This window comes from Herpailurus yagouaroundi, unplaced genomic scaffold, assembly GCF_014898765.1.
Source record: "Herpailurus yagouaroundi ecotype Mexico unplaced genomic scaffold, PumYag 28, whole genome shotgun sequence".
NCBI classification, from domain to species: domain Eukaryota; kingdom Metazoa; phylum Chordata; class Mammalia; order Carnivora; family Felidae; genus Herpailurus; species Herpailurus yagouaroundi.
This window is the reverse complement of record NW_024412376.1, coordinates 108713479-108731409: the sequence shown is the minus strand read 5'-3', so window position 1 is coordinate 108731409 and position 17931 is coordinate 108713479. Positions and strand designations below refer to the sequence as shown.

The window sequence follows — 17931 nt, the reverse complement described above, 5'->3', positions numbered from 1 at the left end:
TTTTGGTCCTTGCAAATACCTTGCAATGTAGGTGTTCAAATTTACTTTTTATAAAGGTCAGAGAGGTTAAGAATCTCACTTACCATCACACTAACTAGTTGAACCAAAGTAAGTTTGACTTCAAAGTCTGTGACCTCTTTATGATATTAGAAGGAAAGAGAAGTCCAGATTTTGCATGAACCAGTGGCAAACCTCGTCCCCTTCCTATACCAGCTTCTGGACTTTTGGTGCTGAATGCCCTAAGCCAGACTACAGAAGCCCCAAATGAGTGTTTGGAAATAGGGTCATTCCCACAGTATAAGTATCCCTGACAGCTAGTGTTTATTGCCTGGGACTTAAGTAATCCTATGCTTTCATGGATAGGTCAGTGAATTTCATCATCATGGGTAATATTGTTTCTATAGGAAAGTATATTTTAAGACAAAACCCACCAAATTCCAATGGGAAATAGCCTGTATTTCTCCACCTTTACTAATTAATTTCTTAAAAACCGATACTGATTATTCGAAGGTAGGGTAAACTTCTTTGATTATTTATCTAACCATACAGACTTAAATTATACAGAAGCACTTAGAAACGAATACAGCATTTTCTTTCAAGTGGGATCAGGTTTAGGTCTAATTAGAAGAGTAAATATGTACAGAACAGCTGGGTAGAAAAAATGCTGATACTATTCTATTTCTTTTTAAAATATTGGTTTATGTTATTATTGAAGTAATGCACAATCATTGCAGAAAACTTAGAAAGTACCCAAGAGAGAAGGAAAAATCATAATGATTTTATTCCAACACTGCAGAGTTACCCATTATAAATATATGTGTAGTATAAGAATATATGTCACATATGTATGCAAGTGCACACTCCCGCAATTGCCCTTTGTGGTTCTAATATTTAATAATACAAGTTTTGCACAGCTTTGCGACTACCTGCTTCCACAAATTTCAGTCCCAGCAATTATCCCTAGAGTCCTCAGGGGAGAGCTTATGAAACTCCCTCCCCCTCCCCCTTGGAGCATTCTCCAAGCATGCTCTCCCTGGCACCACTCCTGGGCCACTGGGAACAGTCGTGCCCTCCAGGGGCTGCTGTCGCCTGCTCAGCTGCAGACTGGATCCCTTGAAATGACAAAGCGACTTTATGTTTTGTTGTAAGAAGAAAGACAGCCCTTTCCCCTGACTCCCAGGATTATGCCCTTTCAGCAGGTACCAGGGCGGGGCTGCTCCCGTGTGTCTTCATGGTTTGCAGAACTTTAACGAAAGTTCTCTTACGGTGCTTTTTCAAAGAGTTCCCCTGATCCCATGTGACTCAGAAATGAGTCCAATGAAGTCTTGGTTCGGGAACCACAGAATCATTGCTTCTTCCACTGACCAAGCCTTTCTTCCAGGACGGGAAGGGTATAAGCCTGACTTCTTGTGTTGGGATGAGTTCTCCCACGTGGTTCCCAATCCTCATGCCTTCTGGGAGGGAGGCTCACTTCCCTGGTTTGCTGTATGTGCCCAGAACTATAACACTCCCAGGGAATGTTTCTAATGCAAAATGGAGAGGACATAGAACCTTATTAAAAAGCTAACAGACAGTATTGCATGGGATAACATCGGTAAGTTATCGCACCTTGCCTGGATCATAGTAAACATCAGCATACTCAGAGCATGTTGGCCGTTGCCATTATTTTTAATATTTCTGGGGGGAGGTGGCGGGGGTGTGAGAGTTGGAGGAGTGGGAGAGGATGAGGCTGAAACGGCTAGTTCAAAGAGGCATGTCCCCTGGGCTGCCATGTTAAGCTGGATACCTTATTTTATTGTTTAATGGGATCAGCATGCTATGGGCAACAGGGCACGGCTGTTTTTGTAGGTCCTGAGGGCACTGCTTGATTGGGCTAGGCTTGAGAGCTGCGAATGGCCAAGTTTGCTTTACCCACGTCCCCCTCTTTGCTCCCGGTGCCTGCCTTCCCTGCGAGTGACCATGCTCACTGCCGCACGGTGCCTGAGCTGTGCCACTTACATGTGGGGGACTTCGCTGTTAGTCACTGCTGGGCAGCAAAAGGTGGTGGCATCTCAGTCCATGAGTCGAATGACTCAGCAAGTTGCTTGGGCCAGCGGCCCACATTGAGGTAGCTGGGAGAAGAGGAGGGCGTGTCTGGGGCCCAGAGTGAACCTAACCACAGTGCGTACCTCCTCTCTCATTGCCTGGTCTCTCTTCTCCCTCTTCTCCAGCTGACGCAACTGGACACAAACTGTGGCTGCCACATGGGGCAGCCCACCCCAGGCAAACAGGCGTTTGGAGTATCACATTGCACTTCTATATTAGCCTCCATTTACCTGTCTGTGGGCAAAGCCTAAAATCTTTACTATCTGGAATTATTTACTGGACGTCTGGTTTAAATTGTCATAGAAATAGCTACTTAGAGCTTTGAGATGTTTTCTTTCATACCCATCCAAGGCACAAATAAGGCCACTAGGTAGTATGCATGTGAACTTGAAAATGAAGAATAAGGAAAGGTTTTTGGTGAAACAGTAGAAGACGGATTAATGTATATTTTCCCTACCCTTCATGCCTTATTTTCCTTGTGGTTAAATCTGTCTTGGTCTAAAACAGTAAAAAAAAAAAAAAAAAAAAAAAAAAAAAAAAAAAAAAAAAAAAAAAGAGAGAGAGAGAGAGAGAGAAAGATAACATTGGAAGATTTGGAATACTATTTCATCAAGTAGAGAGACAGAAACCAGGTTACACTTTTGAAGATTCATAGTGGCAAGAAACTACAGTTGTGGGGGAAACTCTTTTGTGAAGGAAATTGGAGATGACTGTCAATCCATTATAGTTTCATATTAGTTTATTGGTTTATCATTAATAACATATGAAAGACCCTCAACTTCGAGGTGTGCTATACTTGTAATATTTATTTGGAAGTTAGTTGTTCAGAATAAATGTTCATTACAAAATGCGATAGGAAAAAGCATTTAATTTTAAGATATAATCTATTTATCATCCAATGCAATGAAAAGAGAAAACAAACATGTTTACCCTAGTAATAGTCATGTAAAATGATTAAATTTAATGTATCAATTATGTTAAAGAGATGTACTGGAAGAAAAATATGTTGGATAAAACACAGAGATGGAGATGGGCAGTGTGAAAAGTATGAATACACCATGGCATTTTCAGGGCTTTTAAATATTTTTAAAGTGTATTTATTGTTGGCAGAGAGCATGTGGGTGCATGTGTGTGGGGAAGGGGCAGAGAGAGAAGGAGAAAGAGAGTCCTAAGCAGGCTCGGAGCTGTCAGTGTAGAGCCCGACGTGGGGCTCAATCTTGATGTCACCGGAGATCACGACCTGAGCAGAAATCAAGAATCGGATGCTTAACCAACTGAGCCACCCAGACGCCCCAGGCCTTTCATAAACTTCAGAGTGGGAGCGACAAAGAGGCGTGGGTGGTGTTCAGCTCTAAGTTAGCAGGGCAGGTGTGCAGGCTGGCCATCTAGAACTCAGGCAACACTTGCATTTTTGCCACTGATTTCTGATTCAGGCTCCTGAGCAATCTTGTGAAGCAGAAACCACGGGCAACGGAGATGCAGGTCCAGTCAATTATTGCAGATTTCGCTCACCTGGTGGAGACGTGCTGCCAAGCAGAGGAAAGTGAAACGTGCTTCAGAGGAGAGGTATCCCTGTTTCCTTGTCTATTCTCTTAGGATTTATTGAAGTTCTAAACAAAGTACTCTGTCCATTCCAAACGTGAACGGATTGGGAGAAAAGCACAGTGTAGACGGATTGGTGTAATTGACTACATTTGGGTTCAGGGTATGTTACTATTTATGCTTATTTGAGGAAACCAGCAGAATTGAATACCAGAGTCGTGGCACCAGATGGAGGTGGATTGGGGGTGGGAGAGAGAAACATGAACTGAAGACTTTGGTAATTGTAGAGAAATGGTGTCCTTAAAAATAGAGTGAAATTTTGGGGGGCGCCTGGGTGGCGCAGTCGGTTAAGCGTCCGACTTCAGCCAGGTCACGATCTCGCGGTCTGTGAGTTCGAGCCCCGCGTCAGGCTCTGGGCTGATGGCTCTGGGCTGATGGCTCAGAGCCTGGAGCCTGTTTCCGATTCTGTGTCTCCCTCTCTCTCTGCCCCTCCCCCGTTCATGCTCTGTCTCTCTCTGTCCCAAAAATAAATAAAAACGTTGAAAAAAAATTAAAAAAAAAAAATAGAGTGAAATTTTAAAGAAATGACAGTTTGAAGACCTTATGGGCAAACTGTAGTTTTGTTCCAGAAATTTCTGGGGGGCACAATAGGGAATAGTTGCCAAATGTAATTGGGGCTTAACTAAGGAATCAGGGACAAGGGTTTCATTTTCTTCGTGGCCAGAAGATCATTGGAATAGGGGTGAAGACTACAGAGAGGAAAGAGAAATGACCAGAAAAGAGTGCTCGTGCTTACTCACCAAACTGACTACTACATTAGTTTCTGTAACTAATCTAATTGCGTATGGTTACCAAGTAAGTGATTTTTCCTAAGATGGTAAAGTTATAGGACTTAAACTGCTAAGAATATCATGGTAGGCTGTGGCCCAGAAAATTCATGTCAATTCATGGAAGGGACCTAGGACAAACTGCTCTCCCAGGGACGTGACTCAAGGAGCAGAAACTCAGATATTGTAGTATCTGAGTAAAGGAATGCAAGTGTGTAGTTAAAAAATAATAATAATAAAGCAGTCTTTATAGTGAAAACAGGCTGTGGATGGTTCAGATGGGGGATACGTCTAGCAATGGCCGAGGGAAATGTTTTCACAGGTAACAATTTTCCTGAATGCCTTGACTACCTTCAGTGGCTCTTTTCTACCTATTCAGCTAAACTGTACATGTGTTTATGTTAAAAGTCACATATCTATAGTCTAGCCAAGGGCAGGCAAACTACAGCTCTCAGGCTAATGGACTCCACTTCCTGTTTATATAAATAAGGTTGTATTGACACACAGCCTTGCCCGTTTATTTACATATTGTCTATGGCTGCTTTCTGTCTATAACAGCTGAATTAAGTAATTGCAGGATTGAGTGGCTGTGACAGAGACTGCGTGAACTGCAAAGCCCTCAAATATTGACTATCAGGCTGTTCACAGAAAAACTTCACTGACTCCCAGATTAGCTGATACAAAAACTCAAAGTAATCACCTATGCTAGAATCTATTTATTTTAGTTTTTTTTAACGTTTTACTGTTGAAAGACAGAAAGAGAGCTCGAGCAGGGGAGAGGCAGACACAGAATCTGAGACAGGCTCCAGGCTCTGAGCTGTCAGCGCAGAGACTGATGCGGGGCTTGAACCCATGAACCGTGAGATCATGACCTGAGCCACAGTCAGACGCTTAATTGACTAAGCCACCCAGGCGCCCTTCTATTTATTTATTTTAAAGCCTTTTTACTTTTTGTAAAGCATTCAGAAAACATGTTTCCATCTAAGCGACAACTCCATAGCCACACAGATCAACACTTTGAAGAAGGGCCTATTCTGGGAACTCCCAAGGGAATTTTCTTGAGGCATTCTTGCTCCTGAGTGAGAATACTACTTGCTCAAACTGTTTAACCAATGGCCTGCTAGGAAGATTTCTGTGCGCTTTCCCCCACATTTTTTACCTAACAGTAATCTTCAACTTAGTGGTTGAAAAGCCCAATATCTTCCCCTTTCCCCCTTCCTTCTCTACTTTCCTTTAGGATTTCTCTCCCCCAAATTAAAGGAGAAAACAGAAGCTATCTGAAGAATATATCATGTTAATTATAATTTTCCAGAATTACTTCTTCAGATAAAAATGCTTATTATCTGTAATTATGCATTATCGCTAAAGTCTGGTCAAGTTGATCCTTGTATGATTATTCTAAGGCAGGGAGTCTGAAACTTTAGTGTGCATTAGAATCACTTACAGAGCTTACTCAAACAAAATCAGTGTTTTCCACCCCAGGGTGTCTGATTTCAGTAGTTCTGGGATGGGGTCTGATAATTTGCAGTTCTGGGTGCTGCTGGTGCTGCTGGTTTGGGGACCACTTTAAGGATCACTTTAGTAAGGTGCAAGTAGATAATCATAAACTGTTCCCCCATTCCCTCCCCATGTTTCTGAATTGTCTAATTCTCAGTGAGAAGTTGGAACCAAGGACAGTAACAGAAATAATGAAACAATTGGAAAATAACATATTTATAAAAGGAAGTGAAAGGATTTGTGGATATTAGATATGAAGATAAGACTGGAATATTTACAAAATAACCTTATAGTATATAAACAGGCTTAGCAAAAAATGTGGGAATGGATGATAAAACTACTTTAGAATCTTATCCTCAAGAATTTGTGCAAATCTCCATGCTTCTGTGTTTGTGAAAGGAGTCTAGGTTTGACAATAGGGCAGAGGAATAATGCCTAGAGACTCCAGGAGCCTCCATGGAACCACGACCCCAGAAGCTCAGAGGCTCAGCCAGTTGGCAGTCTGTGGCTGTTCCAAGTTAGCTATAAAAGACTAACCACTCCAGGGACCTAGGGGCATTTTCTTTGTTTTCTTTTCTGACATTATAGTAGTCAATTACGTAAACCTGTCCTGCCTGCTAAAAGAGAGGGTGAGCAGGTTTGAAGACTGCCTTTCTAGCTCTGGCTGTTGGGAGGACAAAGCATTTTTAGATAAGATGGAAGACATAGTTTGAGAAGGAAGCCAAATTCTAAGGAGAAAAAGGGTGAATCAACAATGTTGGAATGTTGACAAGAGAAAAACGAATATATAAGAGGAAAAAAAAAGAAACTCGGCTATACAGGGTGAATTTGGATTGTCCAAAGAACGGGCATCTCTCACATTTCATGAAATAATAACACAAATTGTAGACCTCAGCAGGTTCAAGGAGAAAACCCTACTCACAGATACTCTCTGCCAGGTCAACGGGGAATGATAATTATAGCCTGAGATATTTCTCTGTCAACCAGCAGAGTATAATATAGAAGAAAGCAAACATGAATTAGCAGAAATGCGGGCAGGTTGGAACAATGCTTTGAAAATAATACATACAATTTCACAATGAAAAAAAGCGAAGGTCTGCTTTTAGATGCGACTTAACACAAGTTCATGGGAAAAGATCTGCTGGGTAAGTAGTCTGTACCCAACAACTTGATGGGTCTACTGTCAGAGCCACTGTAGTCTTGGATGCATTTCCAAAGAAAAAACAAGGACCAGGTTAAGCAAGGTGATAATCCCAACGTAGGTGGATCAAGGTGGGTGAACTACCAATGCAGGTGGTCACAAGTTACTATGTTCAGTTTGTTGTAATACATTACACAAGCTTTGAAAATTATATAAGCAATACATGAACACAACAAGAGCTCAAACAGAACACCAGGGTACATTTCCCCTTCCCAATTTTGAGTTCTTTCTTCTAGTTTTCCTAGTGATTCCCATCATCACCTTGATAGTTTCCTAAAATATTCAAATTATTCACATCACATAATGAATATGGTGTGCTTCTGCTGACTTCAAGAACCCTATCCGGAGACTCTTTCTTAATTTATTTAAAAGTATTTTTAGTTCTTTTATTGCTTCTATTTCTTGGCCCTTCAGTTCCAGTCAGCATCTAGTGATTCTCCCAAACATAAGTAACATGTCTAAACTTCCTTTGACTTCCTGCCAAGTTTACTTTTTAAAGCTATACCATTGTTCTACATTGTCTGGGTTTATGTATCTGCTTATTAAATACAAAGTTTAGGGGCGCCTGGGTGGCGCAGTCGGTTAAGCGTCCGACTTCAGCCAGGTCACGATCTCGCGGTCCGGGAGTTCGAGCCCCGCGTCGGGCTCTGGGCTGGTGGCTCAGAGCCTGGAGCCTGTTTCCGATTCTGTGTCTCCCTCTCTCTCTCTGCCCCTCCACTGTTCATGCTCTGTCTCTCTCTGTCCCAAAAATAAATAAACGTTGAAAAAAAAAATTAAAAAAAAATACAAAGTTTATATGCTTTGTCCAGAAGTTAATGCTAAAAACTGGAAATGACTCAATAGTATATTTAATTGTGTGTTTACTTTGAATATTACTTATATCAGTACCATGAATGGATTGACCAACCGAATGATTTACCCTGTTAAAAGGTGTAGAGATTAAATGAACACTCTTACCACTACCAGCTGCAGAAAATCATGCCACTTTTATTTAGTTTCACATATTTGGACTGTGATTTCCTTGTAGACCCTTCTGTATTTGAGAGTTTCTAATTGCCTTTCTTTTTCTCTGTTGGCAAATAAAGCACGCACTTTCATCAGATTACTAGAATGTTTTAAGTTCTTAATAAGACAGTTTTTTAATAGAATATTCTGTCATCTTAAAAGAATATTTCAAAAAGCCCTCTGAGCTAATATTTCAATCAGATGTAGTTATTTCTGGACTTATCCATGGTTATTCACATAGGGTTTCATTTCAGTGTAATCCTGGGTAAATTGGACTATTTCTAAATACAATTTTTTTGTTTTTTTCTTGGACTAGTTTACGTTTTGTTGGGCTACATTCTTAACATATGTACATATGTATGTATGTATTATTTCAGAATAATATATAAACTTTCTGGGTCCTTGTATTTTATTATTTTTTAAAGTTTATTTATTTATTTTGAGAGAGACAGACAGACAGACAGACAGAGAGAGAGAGAAAGCCTGGGGAAGGGCAGAGAGAGAGAATCCCAAGCAGGCTCTGTGTTGTCAGTGCAGAGCCCAACACAGGGCTTGATCCCACAAAACATGAGATCATGACCTGAGCTGAAATCAAGAGTCGGAAGCTTAACCGATTGAGTCACCCAGGGGCCACTGGGTTCTTGTATTTTAAAATATTATTTTGTCCATATATTTGCACAGTATTTTTGCTGTCAATGGGGGCTCTTTAGGTGTAAACAATAGGATCAAATTCTGGCTAAGTAATATTAGTTTATTGAGAGAATAGTGGTGGCTACAGTTTGAAAAACAAGCTGAGCAGTATACCAAAACCAAAAGCAACTCAGAAATTAGTGACTTTCTGGTATTTTACTGCTATGACATATCATCATTTCATTATTCTTAGCCCCTATTTTTGCACTTTGATATTTTGGTCAATGTCATACTGATAGCCTTTTCTTCCCCCTTAGCCGTTCATCAATATCTCTTACATTGATTTTTTTTTTCTTTTTAGCATCGACAAGGCTTTCTTCTTTTTTAAAAGCATTTTTACCATTATTTCACTGGGGTCTTGGGAGAGATGAGAGAAAACACATTTTAAGGGGATATTAGCTGATTGTTATGTCCAGAGAGTATCTAGAATGAAAAAAAAAAAGATTGAAATGCATGTCACAAGGATATGGAGAAATTGACTGGTAATGGTTATCCCAAAGTCTTAGGATGGGTGACCTGTTAGCAGTCTACCAACATGTCCAGGATTATAGGACATCAGAGTGACTAATTTGATGTCAGTGTAAGGAAAATGTTTCCTCTTTCTTTTCTCTGTTCTCTGCATTCCATCACCTCATGGAACATGAGTCCATGCTTTCTATTTCTAAATCTTGCTTGTGCTTTGCCTCAAGATGTCGAGTTATCATCCCTTATTTCATGTAGGACATTTCTCATTATTACAGTAGTTTTTCAGATTCCTTTCTTCTACCTTACCTTACCTTTACCAGAAACGTTTTCCCCCCACCTCTGCATCTGTCAGCATTACAAGTGAGAAATTTACCAAGGAACTATGGAATAAATAGGAATAAATAAAGTCAGGAAGGACGGATATGGAGAAATAGGACTTACCCACTAATATTAGGTTCAGAGCAAATGGATAAGATTAAATATGACGGTCTTGAGGTTGAGCTTATGGGAAAATGTCCCATGAAGATTGATTTAAAAAGTCATGGGTTCCCAGAGAAACAAAGATTCCTTAAACTGCAGAGCTATTTTGAAAACCAAACTTAAATAGATTCCAGTCTCTAGATAATTTAGATGTGGTACTGTTTGAGGGTAGGAAGAAAGGCTAAATTAATAGACTTTTAACCATGTCCCACAGGGTGCTAAGAGCTCTGGGGAGTTCAGGTCACCTATCCACTAGGGCGCGCGGGCTCGTGTGTGTGTATGTATGCGCGTGCACACGCACACACACTCGCTCATGCACTAATCTTAGCAATGGAATTCTAGGGGCCCTATTCCCACTTCACTAAAGATCACTTAACTTTTACCTATCTCTCTGGGCTTCCAAGAATGACTTTCATTAGAATAAAGAGCATACAGGTAAAAATTGGGGAAAACTGCTGGACTTAGAATAGAGGTCAATACCAGTGTATATGAAGATGGTAAGGACACGGATCAATGTTCGTGGTTTTGATCCTTTTGAATTCTTATACCTGATTATATAATGATTTAGCATGGGATTAGCCTAGAGCAGTTTTAAAATGCATTAAGAAACTGATGTTGATTGTTTTTACCCTGCGCCAAAAGAGTCCCATAATTTTGTGAGGAAAAAGCAAAGTTTTTTTTTTTTTAAATCCAAATCTGGGGTCCTCAGAGTGAGAGAGGCATTGCAGTTAAGTAAGAGCTTAAGCTAAGGGACTAGGCTGTGAGAAATTCTAAGATCTTGAGCAGTGAGCACTTAAGAGCCCCCTCAACAGGCATATAACAGGTAAGTCTTAAAGATTTTTCTGTTTGGGGATCATAAATGTTCGGGTGTCTTCTTTTGTTCTGTTTTTCTCTTTCTTTACCGATGTACTTATTTGCTTTCTTTTCTAGGGGTCCAAACTGATTGAAAAGTGCCAGTCTCTCTTGGGACACAAATGATCCCAGAAAATGTCAGTGTGGAATCTTTGGTGAGATCCGCTTTTTATTTTTCATCAGTAATCAAACCCATGTCTGAGATTCAAAATAAGATTCAACAAAATCATTTCTTAGCTACTCACAATGTTACTCAAGAACACTAGTGCGGCTACACTAAATCTCTCCTTTTCTACTCAGAGAAACCTACTTATCGTAACCCTGATACAACCAGCTTACACTCTTCCTTTCTCCCCTAAGCTTTCAGCTTCTCAGAAGCAGCACCAGAAATATGAAATCAAGGGGCCTTTCAAAGCCTCAGGTAGACGCGATGGGCTGCCACACTGAGCTGGAAACTGGCTGCTGGGATTCCAGAGTGAAAAAGACCTGCCTGCAGTTTGGAAGTTTCTGTCTATATCACTGCTGAAAATGATTATTGATGAACTGAATGGAATATGCTTTATAATAAGTTAACTTTAGAATTGCTTTGGCTTTTTTTTTTCTTTTTTCTTTTTTTTTTTTTTTTTTTTTTTGAGAAAGTGTGGAACCGGGAGGGTACTTGGAACTGCTTATAACATTCATTCATTGAATAGACTTTTAGTGGGTCTAGTGTATGAGGCGCTATCCTAGGAGCTTGTGATACATCGGTGACCATGAAAAACTAAACAAAATCCCTATCTTCCTCATGTTTACCTTCTGGGGGAGGTTGGTGAAAACATATCTTTCCTTCTTTTTGTCTCTCTCTCTCTTTCACCATCAGTTAGACTTGAACTAACTAGGACTTTGCCTTGTGCCTATGGCATTGAACACATGATGAAATCAAGAAAATATTTAACGTTCTGTTTGCCAAGAGCCTTTGAGTTACTTGCAAAGCTACAAAAGGTCATAACTGAGGTGGGGAATAGGTTCTGTTGGCCGTACATTGTCTCCTACGTGCCAGATAAGTCTGCTTTTGCAACAGCCGGTGTCCTAAAGACACATAATTACACGTAACTTCTTGCTTATTATTGTCACTGGCTACAGTAATAATAACTAGCATGGTGCCAGATACTAAATTTTTACCTGTAAAAACTCATTTAGTCCTCATCATAATCTAATGAGGAAGATTAATCTAATGAGAATGGTCTGTCCCATTCTACAGACCAAGACGATGAGCACAGAGAGGTTAAGTATCTTGCCCAAGTATTCACAGATGGTTTGGAACCAGGTTTCAAATCTAGACCATCCATCTCCAGACACTGGGCTCTTAATCAGTGCATTTGTGCTTTTTTGTCATGTCAAGGAACATCATTATCTAAAAACTCAATAGCAGAGTAATCTCCCTAAAGCACTGATTGCAAACAGTGGTAGTTTTCTCTGCACAATGTTGAGAAGAGAATGGCTAATTCCTTCTGTGAACAGCAAACCAAGTAACTCGCTCTGTCTCCTTTAACCATTGATTCTGCCACCAACGCCTCAGCCTTGGAAGAATCCCCCAGAGGTTCATTCAATTTCTCATTCTTTTTTCTCTCTTTCTTTCTCTCATCTCTTTAATATATATTTGTTAATTCCTTTTTCTATGTGTGCTCATTTCTTTCTTTAAACTTTGAAATTGAGTTCTGACCCCCTTGGCCCATTTTTCTCATCCTTCCGCCTTTTATCTTTACCCTAGATATGTGAGGCTGACATTGGAATGCCGGGGCCCTAATGTTTATTAACTTAAGCTTTCGGTGATGATTTGTATGGTAGTCTTTTCCCCAAGCAATCCTAGGATCAATGACATAATGAACTTATCATTTGGACTTATGTTTATTTTTCCAGATTTTTTTGTGTTTAATAAAAAATAAGCAGTAATAGTGTAGTGCTTACTAAATAAGTGAGTTATTCTGATTAGAGAAAAAAATTCTCATTATATTGCATCTCACCTTGATTTTAAATAGTTTTACCTCACTCCAGTGATTTCAACGTGTTCATATACATTAGCAAATTAGATGTGAAAAAACGTTTGCAAGTTCCTATTGTGTCTAATACACTGCTAGGTGCTATAGAGAAGAATATGAATTTACTAAGACCAGATAACTAATGCATTTATACAAGAGACAAACACATAAGGAATTATAACAAAGGGCAGATTTCAAATTTCCAGTGTCACAAGAGCAGAGCTAACTGATAATGTGACTCACAAGAGTCTGAGTTCACAAACTGTCACAGAGACCAGGAAAAGTCATGGAAGAAGTGACCCTGCCCAACGACTAGAAGTTAGGCAGGGCTTGAACAGATAGAGAAGTGGTGGGATGTGAGGTGTTTTGGGGAGTGGGGAGTGATTCAGTTTGGTCTGTTGTAAGACAAAAATTAAGTAGTTGTGGGCAGTGCGATCCAGTGGAAGATAGGGATACAAGGGTGGGTGGGGACATACTGTAGTTTAATTTTAACAACAGTTAAGGTTTATCACATTTTTAATGTGTAAGGTGCCAGCCTTGACATGTATTATTCCTATAACTCCCACAACCATCCAGTGAACTACTATCCCATTTTACAGATGAGGACAAACAAGAATGCCAGACAGAGAGAGTGTAGTTTAGGGTGAGGCCATAGGTTATGGGGGTTGAGAGTGTGGATTCCGGAGTGTGGTTCAAATCCCCCAGCTTTTCTAAAGACCTTAGCAAAGGTTAGACCTCCTAACCTCTCCATGGCCTTCCTCATCTATAAAATAGGGTAACGTCTTTGTGGGACTATAATAAACACTAAACCAGCTAATATAGGTAAAGCTTAAAACAGTACTTGACAAATGGTGAGTGCTATTAATTTGAATGATGTGAAATTGCCAGTTTGGTAGGTTAAATATTGACAATTTCAAAGGGCTCAATCAATCTAATAGGTGTTAACTATTATTATTTAGAAGACAAATGAAAAAGAAAAGAAAAAAGAGAAAGAAAAAAAAAGAAGAAAAAGAAAAAAGAAAAGAAGAAAAAAGGACAAATGGATGCCATTGAAGGGTTTTGTTCTCATGCATCCTATTCCTTTCTTTCCTTTCCCGTGTAGCTATAGCAACATGACAGTTACACCTGCCATCTTGTCCACCTCATAGACTGCCTTGAAAATGGACTTCTTCCCCGTTCAGTTCCTGAAACCAATGTGAACGGCCCTAAGCAAAATTCCATAGCAACACTGCCTAACTGAACATTTCATATAGCCAAGAGATAGTAAAATATACCACCAAATCAGAGAAAACCATACAGAAAAGATTCTATATTTCTTTAGCTACGGGGTCCGATTTGTGAAAAGGATGCATATATACAGGAGCTTGTAGAAAAACATTTCATATAACTCATTTGCACATTCTTTTATTCACTGATTCACTAATTCATTAAGTCTTTTGTTCAATTGATTTTTATTAAGCACATCCTATATACAAAACACAGCATTAAATTCAGCCAAGTATACAAAGATGAATGTAACAGGTCCTCTACCATTAATAAGTATAACATTACTGGGGTTGAATTTGAACTAATATGTAACTGGTAATAAAAAACCTGAGCCACCTGAAGCAAGGATAAAGAGTTTTATGACAAAAGTTTATACTCTTGTATTATGCAAAGATGCCTCCGAACAGATTTTTCTCTCTGAAATTGTATTGCTATGTAACAAATTATCCTAAAATTTGGCATACTACAACAACCATTTATTTCCTCACACATTTTCCAAAGATCAGGAATCCAGGAGTGGGTTAGCTGGGTTTTCTGGCTCAGGGTGTCTCAGGAGGCTGTAGTCAAACTGTTAGGGCTGTGTCATCTGAAGGCTTGACCGGGACCAGCCCATGGCCCACTCATCTGGCTGTGGACAGGAGGCCTCAATTGTTGCTGGCTCTGGCAAAGGTCTCCGTTCCCATGATGCAAATCTTTCTCTGGGGCTGCTCTCGCCATGGTAGTCGGCTTCCCCCAGAGCCAGTGACCCAGGAGAATGAGCGAGAAGGACGCCACAGCGTTATATGACCTAGTTGCCCAAATCGCACACTGTCACTTCTGCTGTCCTCTGCTCATCAGGATTGAGTCAGTAGGTCCAGTCCATTTGCAAGGTGGGAAGGATTAGGCCCCACCTCTTGAAAGGAGGAATATCAAAGACTTTATGAATATATTTTAAAACTACCACAGAAGCGAAGTTAATGTCTTATTAAATAATTTTATTTTTCTGCATCTGGTAGGACTCTGTGCTTGCATATACTTGCTACTTCTTGTTGGTAACTTTCTAATCATAACTTATCTATGCCTTAATTCAAAAAGTAACACGTGTTTATTATAGGCTATTTAATAAGCATAGAAAAATAAGAAATGATTCGCCCATAATTCTACAATTCAGATACAGCCACATCTAATGTGTTTTTGGTTAGTGTACACACACACAAACATATTTTATGGATAATAGATATTTTGAATATCTGTATGTATATTCTTATTTAGATATTGGATATGTAAGAAGAATTTCTTCCATAATTACAATTTATTTGGAAACATAATTCTAATAGCTGCATAATATTCTGTGGGTAAATGTTTTTTTCCTTCTGTTTTTTTCCATAATTTTGAAAATTTAGGCTATTTAATTATTTTTATCACAATAGCAATATAATAAGTATCTTTGCACAATGGCTTTGTATGACTGATTATTTCAATATAGGATCCTCTAAGCTGAATTATAGGATGAACTTACTGCTGAACTGCTTTCAAGAAAAGTTATATCCACTTGTCTTTCCACCAGTAATCTCAGTGGCCATCTGATTGTAATTTGCTGAGTATTTAATCTCATTTCTTAATCTTTTCCAATAGACCAAAAAGTGCATTTTGCTTTTCTTAACTTTGTGTTTTGATGACATCCGAGTTATTTTGTTGACTCTGTGCTCCAAATTCATCCTTAGCTGTTGGTTCTTTGAAAACTGATACGGACCCTTTAGAATTATTTTATTAACTCTCTCCTCCAAATTTGTTCTTAGCTCTTGGTTCTGTGAAAATGGATATGGACCCTTTAAGTGTGTTTCCTTTGCATTGTGCATGATGCCCTGCTTCGTCGGTAGAGGGCGCTGAAGAAGCATTGTAGCGGGAAATTTGGTCTTTCCAGATTCCCAGGGCTGACTGACAAGGCTTTGGGGAAGCCCCCTTTTTTCCTCCACTGCTTTGCCCAGAGTGCTTTCTCCAGGGCAGTTTGCCCGTAGGGTGCAGCTTTCTTTACCGTTTGTATCCCCAACTCCTCCATCTTTCGATTTGGTTTGTGGTGGCACAGCCTGGAGCTGAGCACACATCTATACCTGAACACAAATCGCTGCTCTCCGCACCACCCCCTGGATTCAGTGCCTGCTCACAGAGAGGGCCCCCGGGGGTGGCCATCTAGTAAGCTACCTGACCAGCCTCTGTCCCACACAGCTTCAAAGATACTGCAGCCCAACTGATGCACAGAGTTGTACTGGGTTCCTGCAAAAGAGGCCCCTATAGCTCCCAATCCTGGCACACACACTTCTGCTTTACAGTTATTCTCCTATCATCACAGCTTAATTAAAAAAAAAAAAAAAGGCCATTTATTTATTTTGAGAGAGAAAGAGACGTGGGGGCGGGGCAGAGAATTCCAGGCAGGCTCAGCACTGATGGCGGGGCTGGATCTCACATACCATGAGATCATGACCTGAGCCAAAATCAAGAGCCAGACGATTAACCCGCTGAGCGACCCAGACCCCCCACAGCTTAATTCTTTATATTAAATTTCTCCTGCTTAAATCACTGTGTTTCTGTCTCCTTACTGGATACAGTTGATCACCATTAAGATACAACTTTCCTCTCACAACACACCTAGTAGCTCTTTGTATTTCTTCTGTGATTTTACTTTTCATGTGTTTTTTCTTTTTTTCTATCCATGTCTTGGAATTTTTCTTACAGATCTTGTAGACTTTCAGTATATTGATGATTAATCTTTTGTCATTTAGGACAGGTACTTGACACTGATTTAAATTTTTATAAGTATACTGAATTTTAACAATTTCATTTGCCCTACTTTAGCAAGATGAGACCTTTTTCTGAATTTTAACAATTTCATTTGCCCTACTTTAGCAAGATGAGACTTTTCCTGAATTTTAACAATTTCTTTTGCCCTACTTTAGGAAGATGAGATATTTTTCTTTTTTTTTTTAAGTTTATTTATTTTGAGAGAGACAGGGTATGTGAGCAGGAGAGGGGCAGAGAGAGAGGGAGAGAGAGAGGATCCCAAGCAGGGTCTGAACTCATGAACTGTGAGATCATGACCTGAGCTGAAACCAAGAGTCAGATGCCCAATCGACTGAGCCACCCAGGCACCCTGAGAACATAATTTCTTATTAACTGATAGCTGGAAAGATAATGATGCAAGCCTCTATTTTCCTCAATAAAAGATTTCCTAGGACTCAAAGGTCACAGCACACTTTTACCTTCATTGAGTTTAGGTTTCGGTTTTGGTGACACTAGGAAGTAATAGCTTTGTCTAAAAATGTTTCGTATTTTAATTTTGATAGTCTTCGAACTTGGGCTTGTTACATACAACCTTTTCCCTTAGTACATGTAATGTAATCAAACCAGGTAACACAATGCCTGTGAGGAATGTGAATGAAAGTGGTTTAGGGAATGGACCAATGTTGCATAAAACTCCATTTTAACATAGAGTTCACAAATAATATCATAGATGATACTTGTGGCATTACCAGTTTTTTGTCCCCCCTTTCTTCAAGTCAGTTTTAGCAGACTTTTAAGTATCTTGGGAGTTGTGGGATGAGTTGTCTTGGAGAAAAAGAACAGAGCTCCAGAATCCCTGCCTATTTTTTGCTACAACAGTTGTGTTATCCTTTGTTTTCATCTGGCAACAAATGGTTATTGTGGATCAACTCTTGTCCTAGCCCATTAAACGTATTAAGTCTCTGTGGTATACTTGTTTGGAAAATTAATGAAAACCAGTTTAACTGACTTTTTTAAAATGCTTAAGAACTCAGGGCACCTGGGTGGCTCAGTCAGTTAAGTGTCCGACTCTTGATTTTGGCTCAGATCATGATCTCAGGGTCATGAGCTGGAGGCCCACACCAGGCTTTGTGCTGACTGTGGAGTCTGCTTGAGATTCTCTTTCTCCCTCTCCCTCTGCCCCTCCCCCCTACTTTCTCTCTCTCTCTCTAAAAAAAAAAAAAAATTGCTTAAAAATACTTTTTGA

General features: G+C 39.8%; 1 protein-coding gene across 9 annotated transcripts in view; it reads left to right on the top strand.

The window, feature by feature from the left end:
- Positions 1 to 16296, top strand: part of LOC121034498 (alpha-fetoprotein-like) — a 53267-nt gene extending 36971 nt beyond the window's left edge. For 6 of the 9 annotated variants that reach the window (XR_005792477.1, XR_005792472.1, XM_040481380.1 and 3 more), the window contains 3 exons: positions 3519 to 3651; positions 10723 to 10799; positions 13765 to 16296. Coding sequence is in view for 6 of the 9 variants with exons in the window: in XM_040481380.1 (XP_040337314.1) it covers positions 3519 to 3651; positions 10723 to 10770 (181 nt within the window). In the remaining 3 variants the exon portion in view is untranslated. Of the gene's footprint in view, positions 1 to 3518; positions 3652 to 10722; positions 10800 to 11004; positions 11230 to 13764 lie in introns of those variants that run through there. The other 3 variants (XR_005792475.1, XM_040481355.1, XM_040481383.1) reach the window with 2 other exon arrangements.
- The last annotated feature ends 1635 nt before the right edge of the window (positions 16297 to 17931 follow it).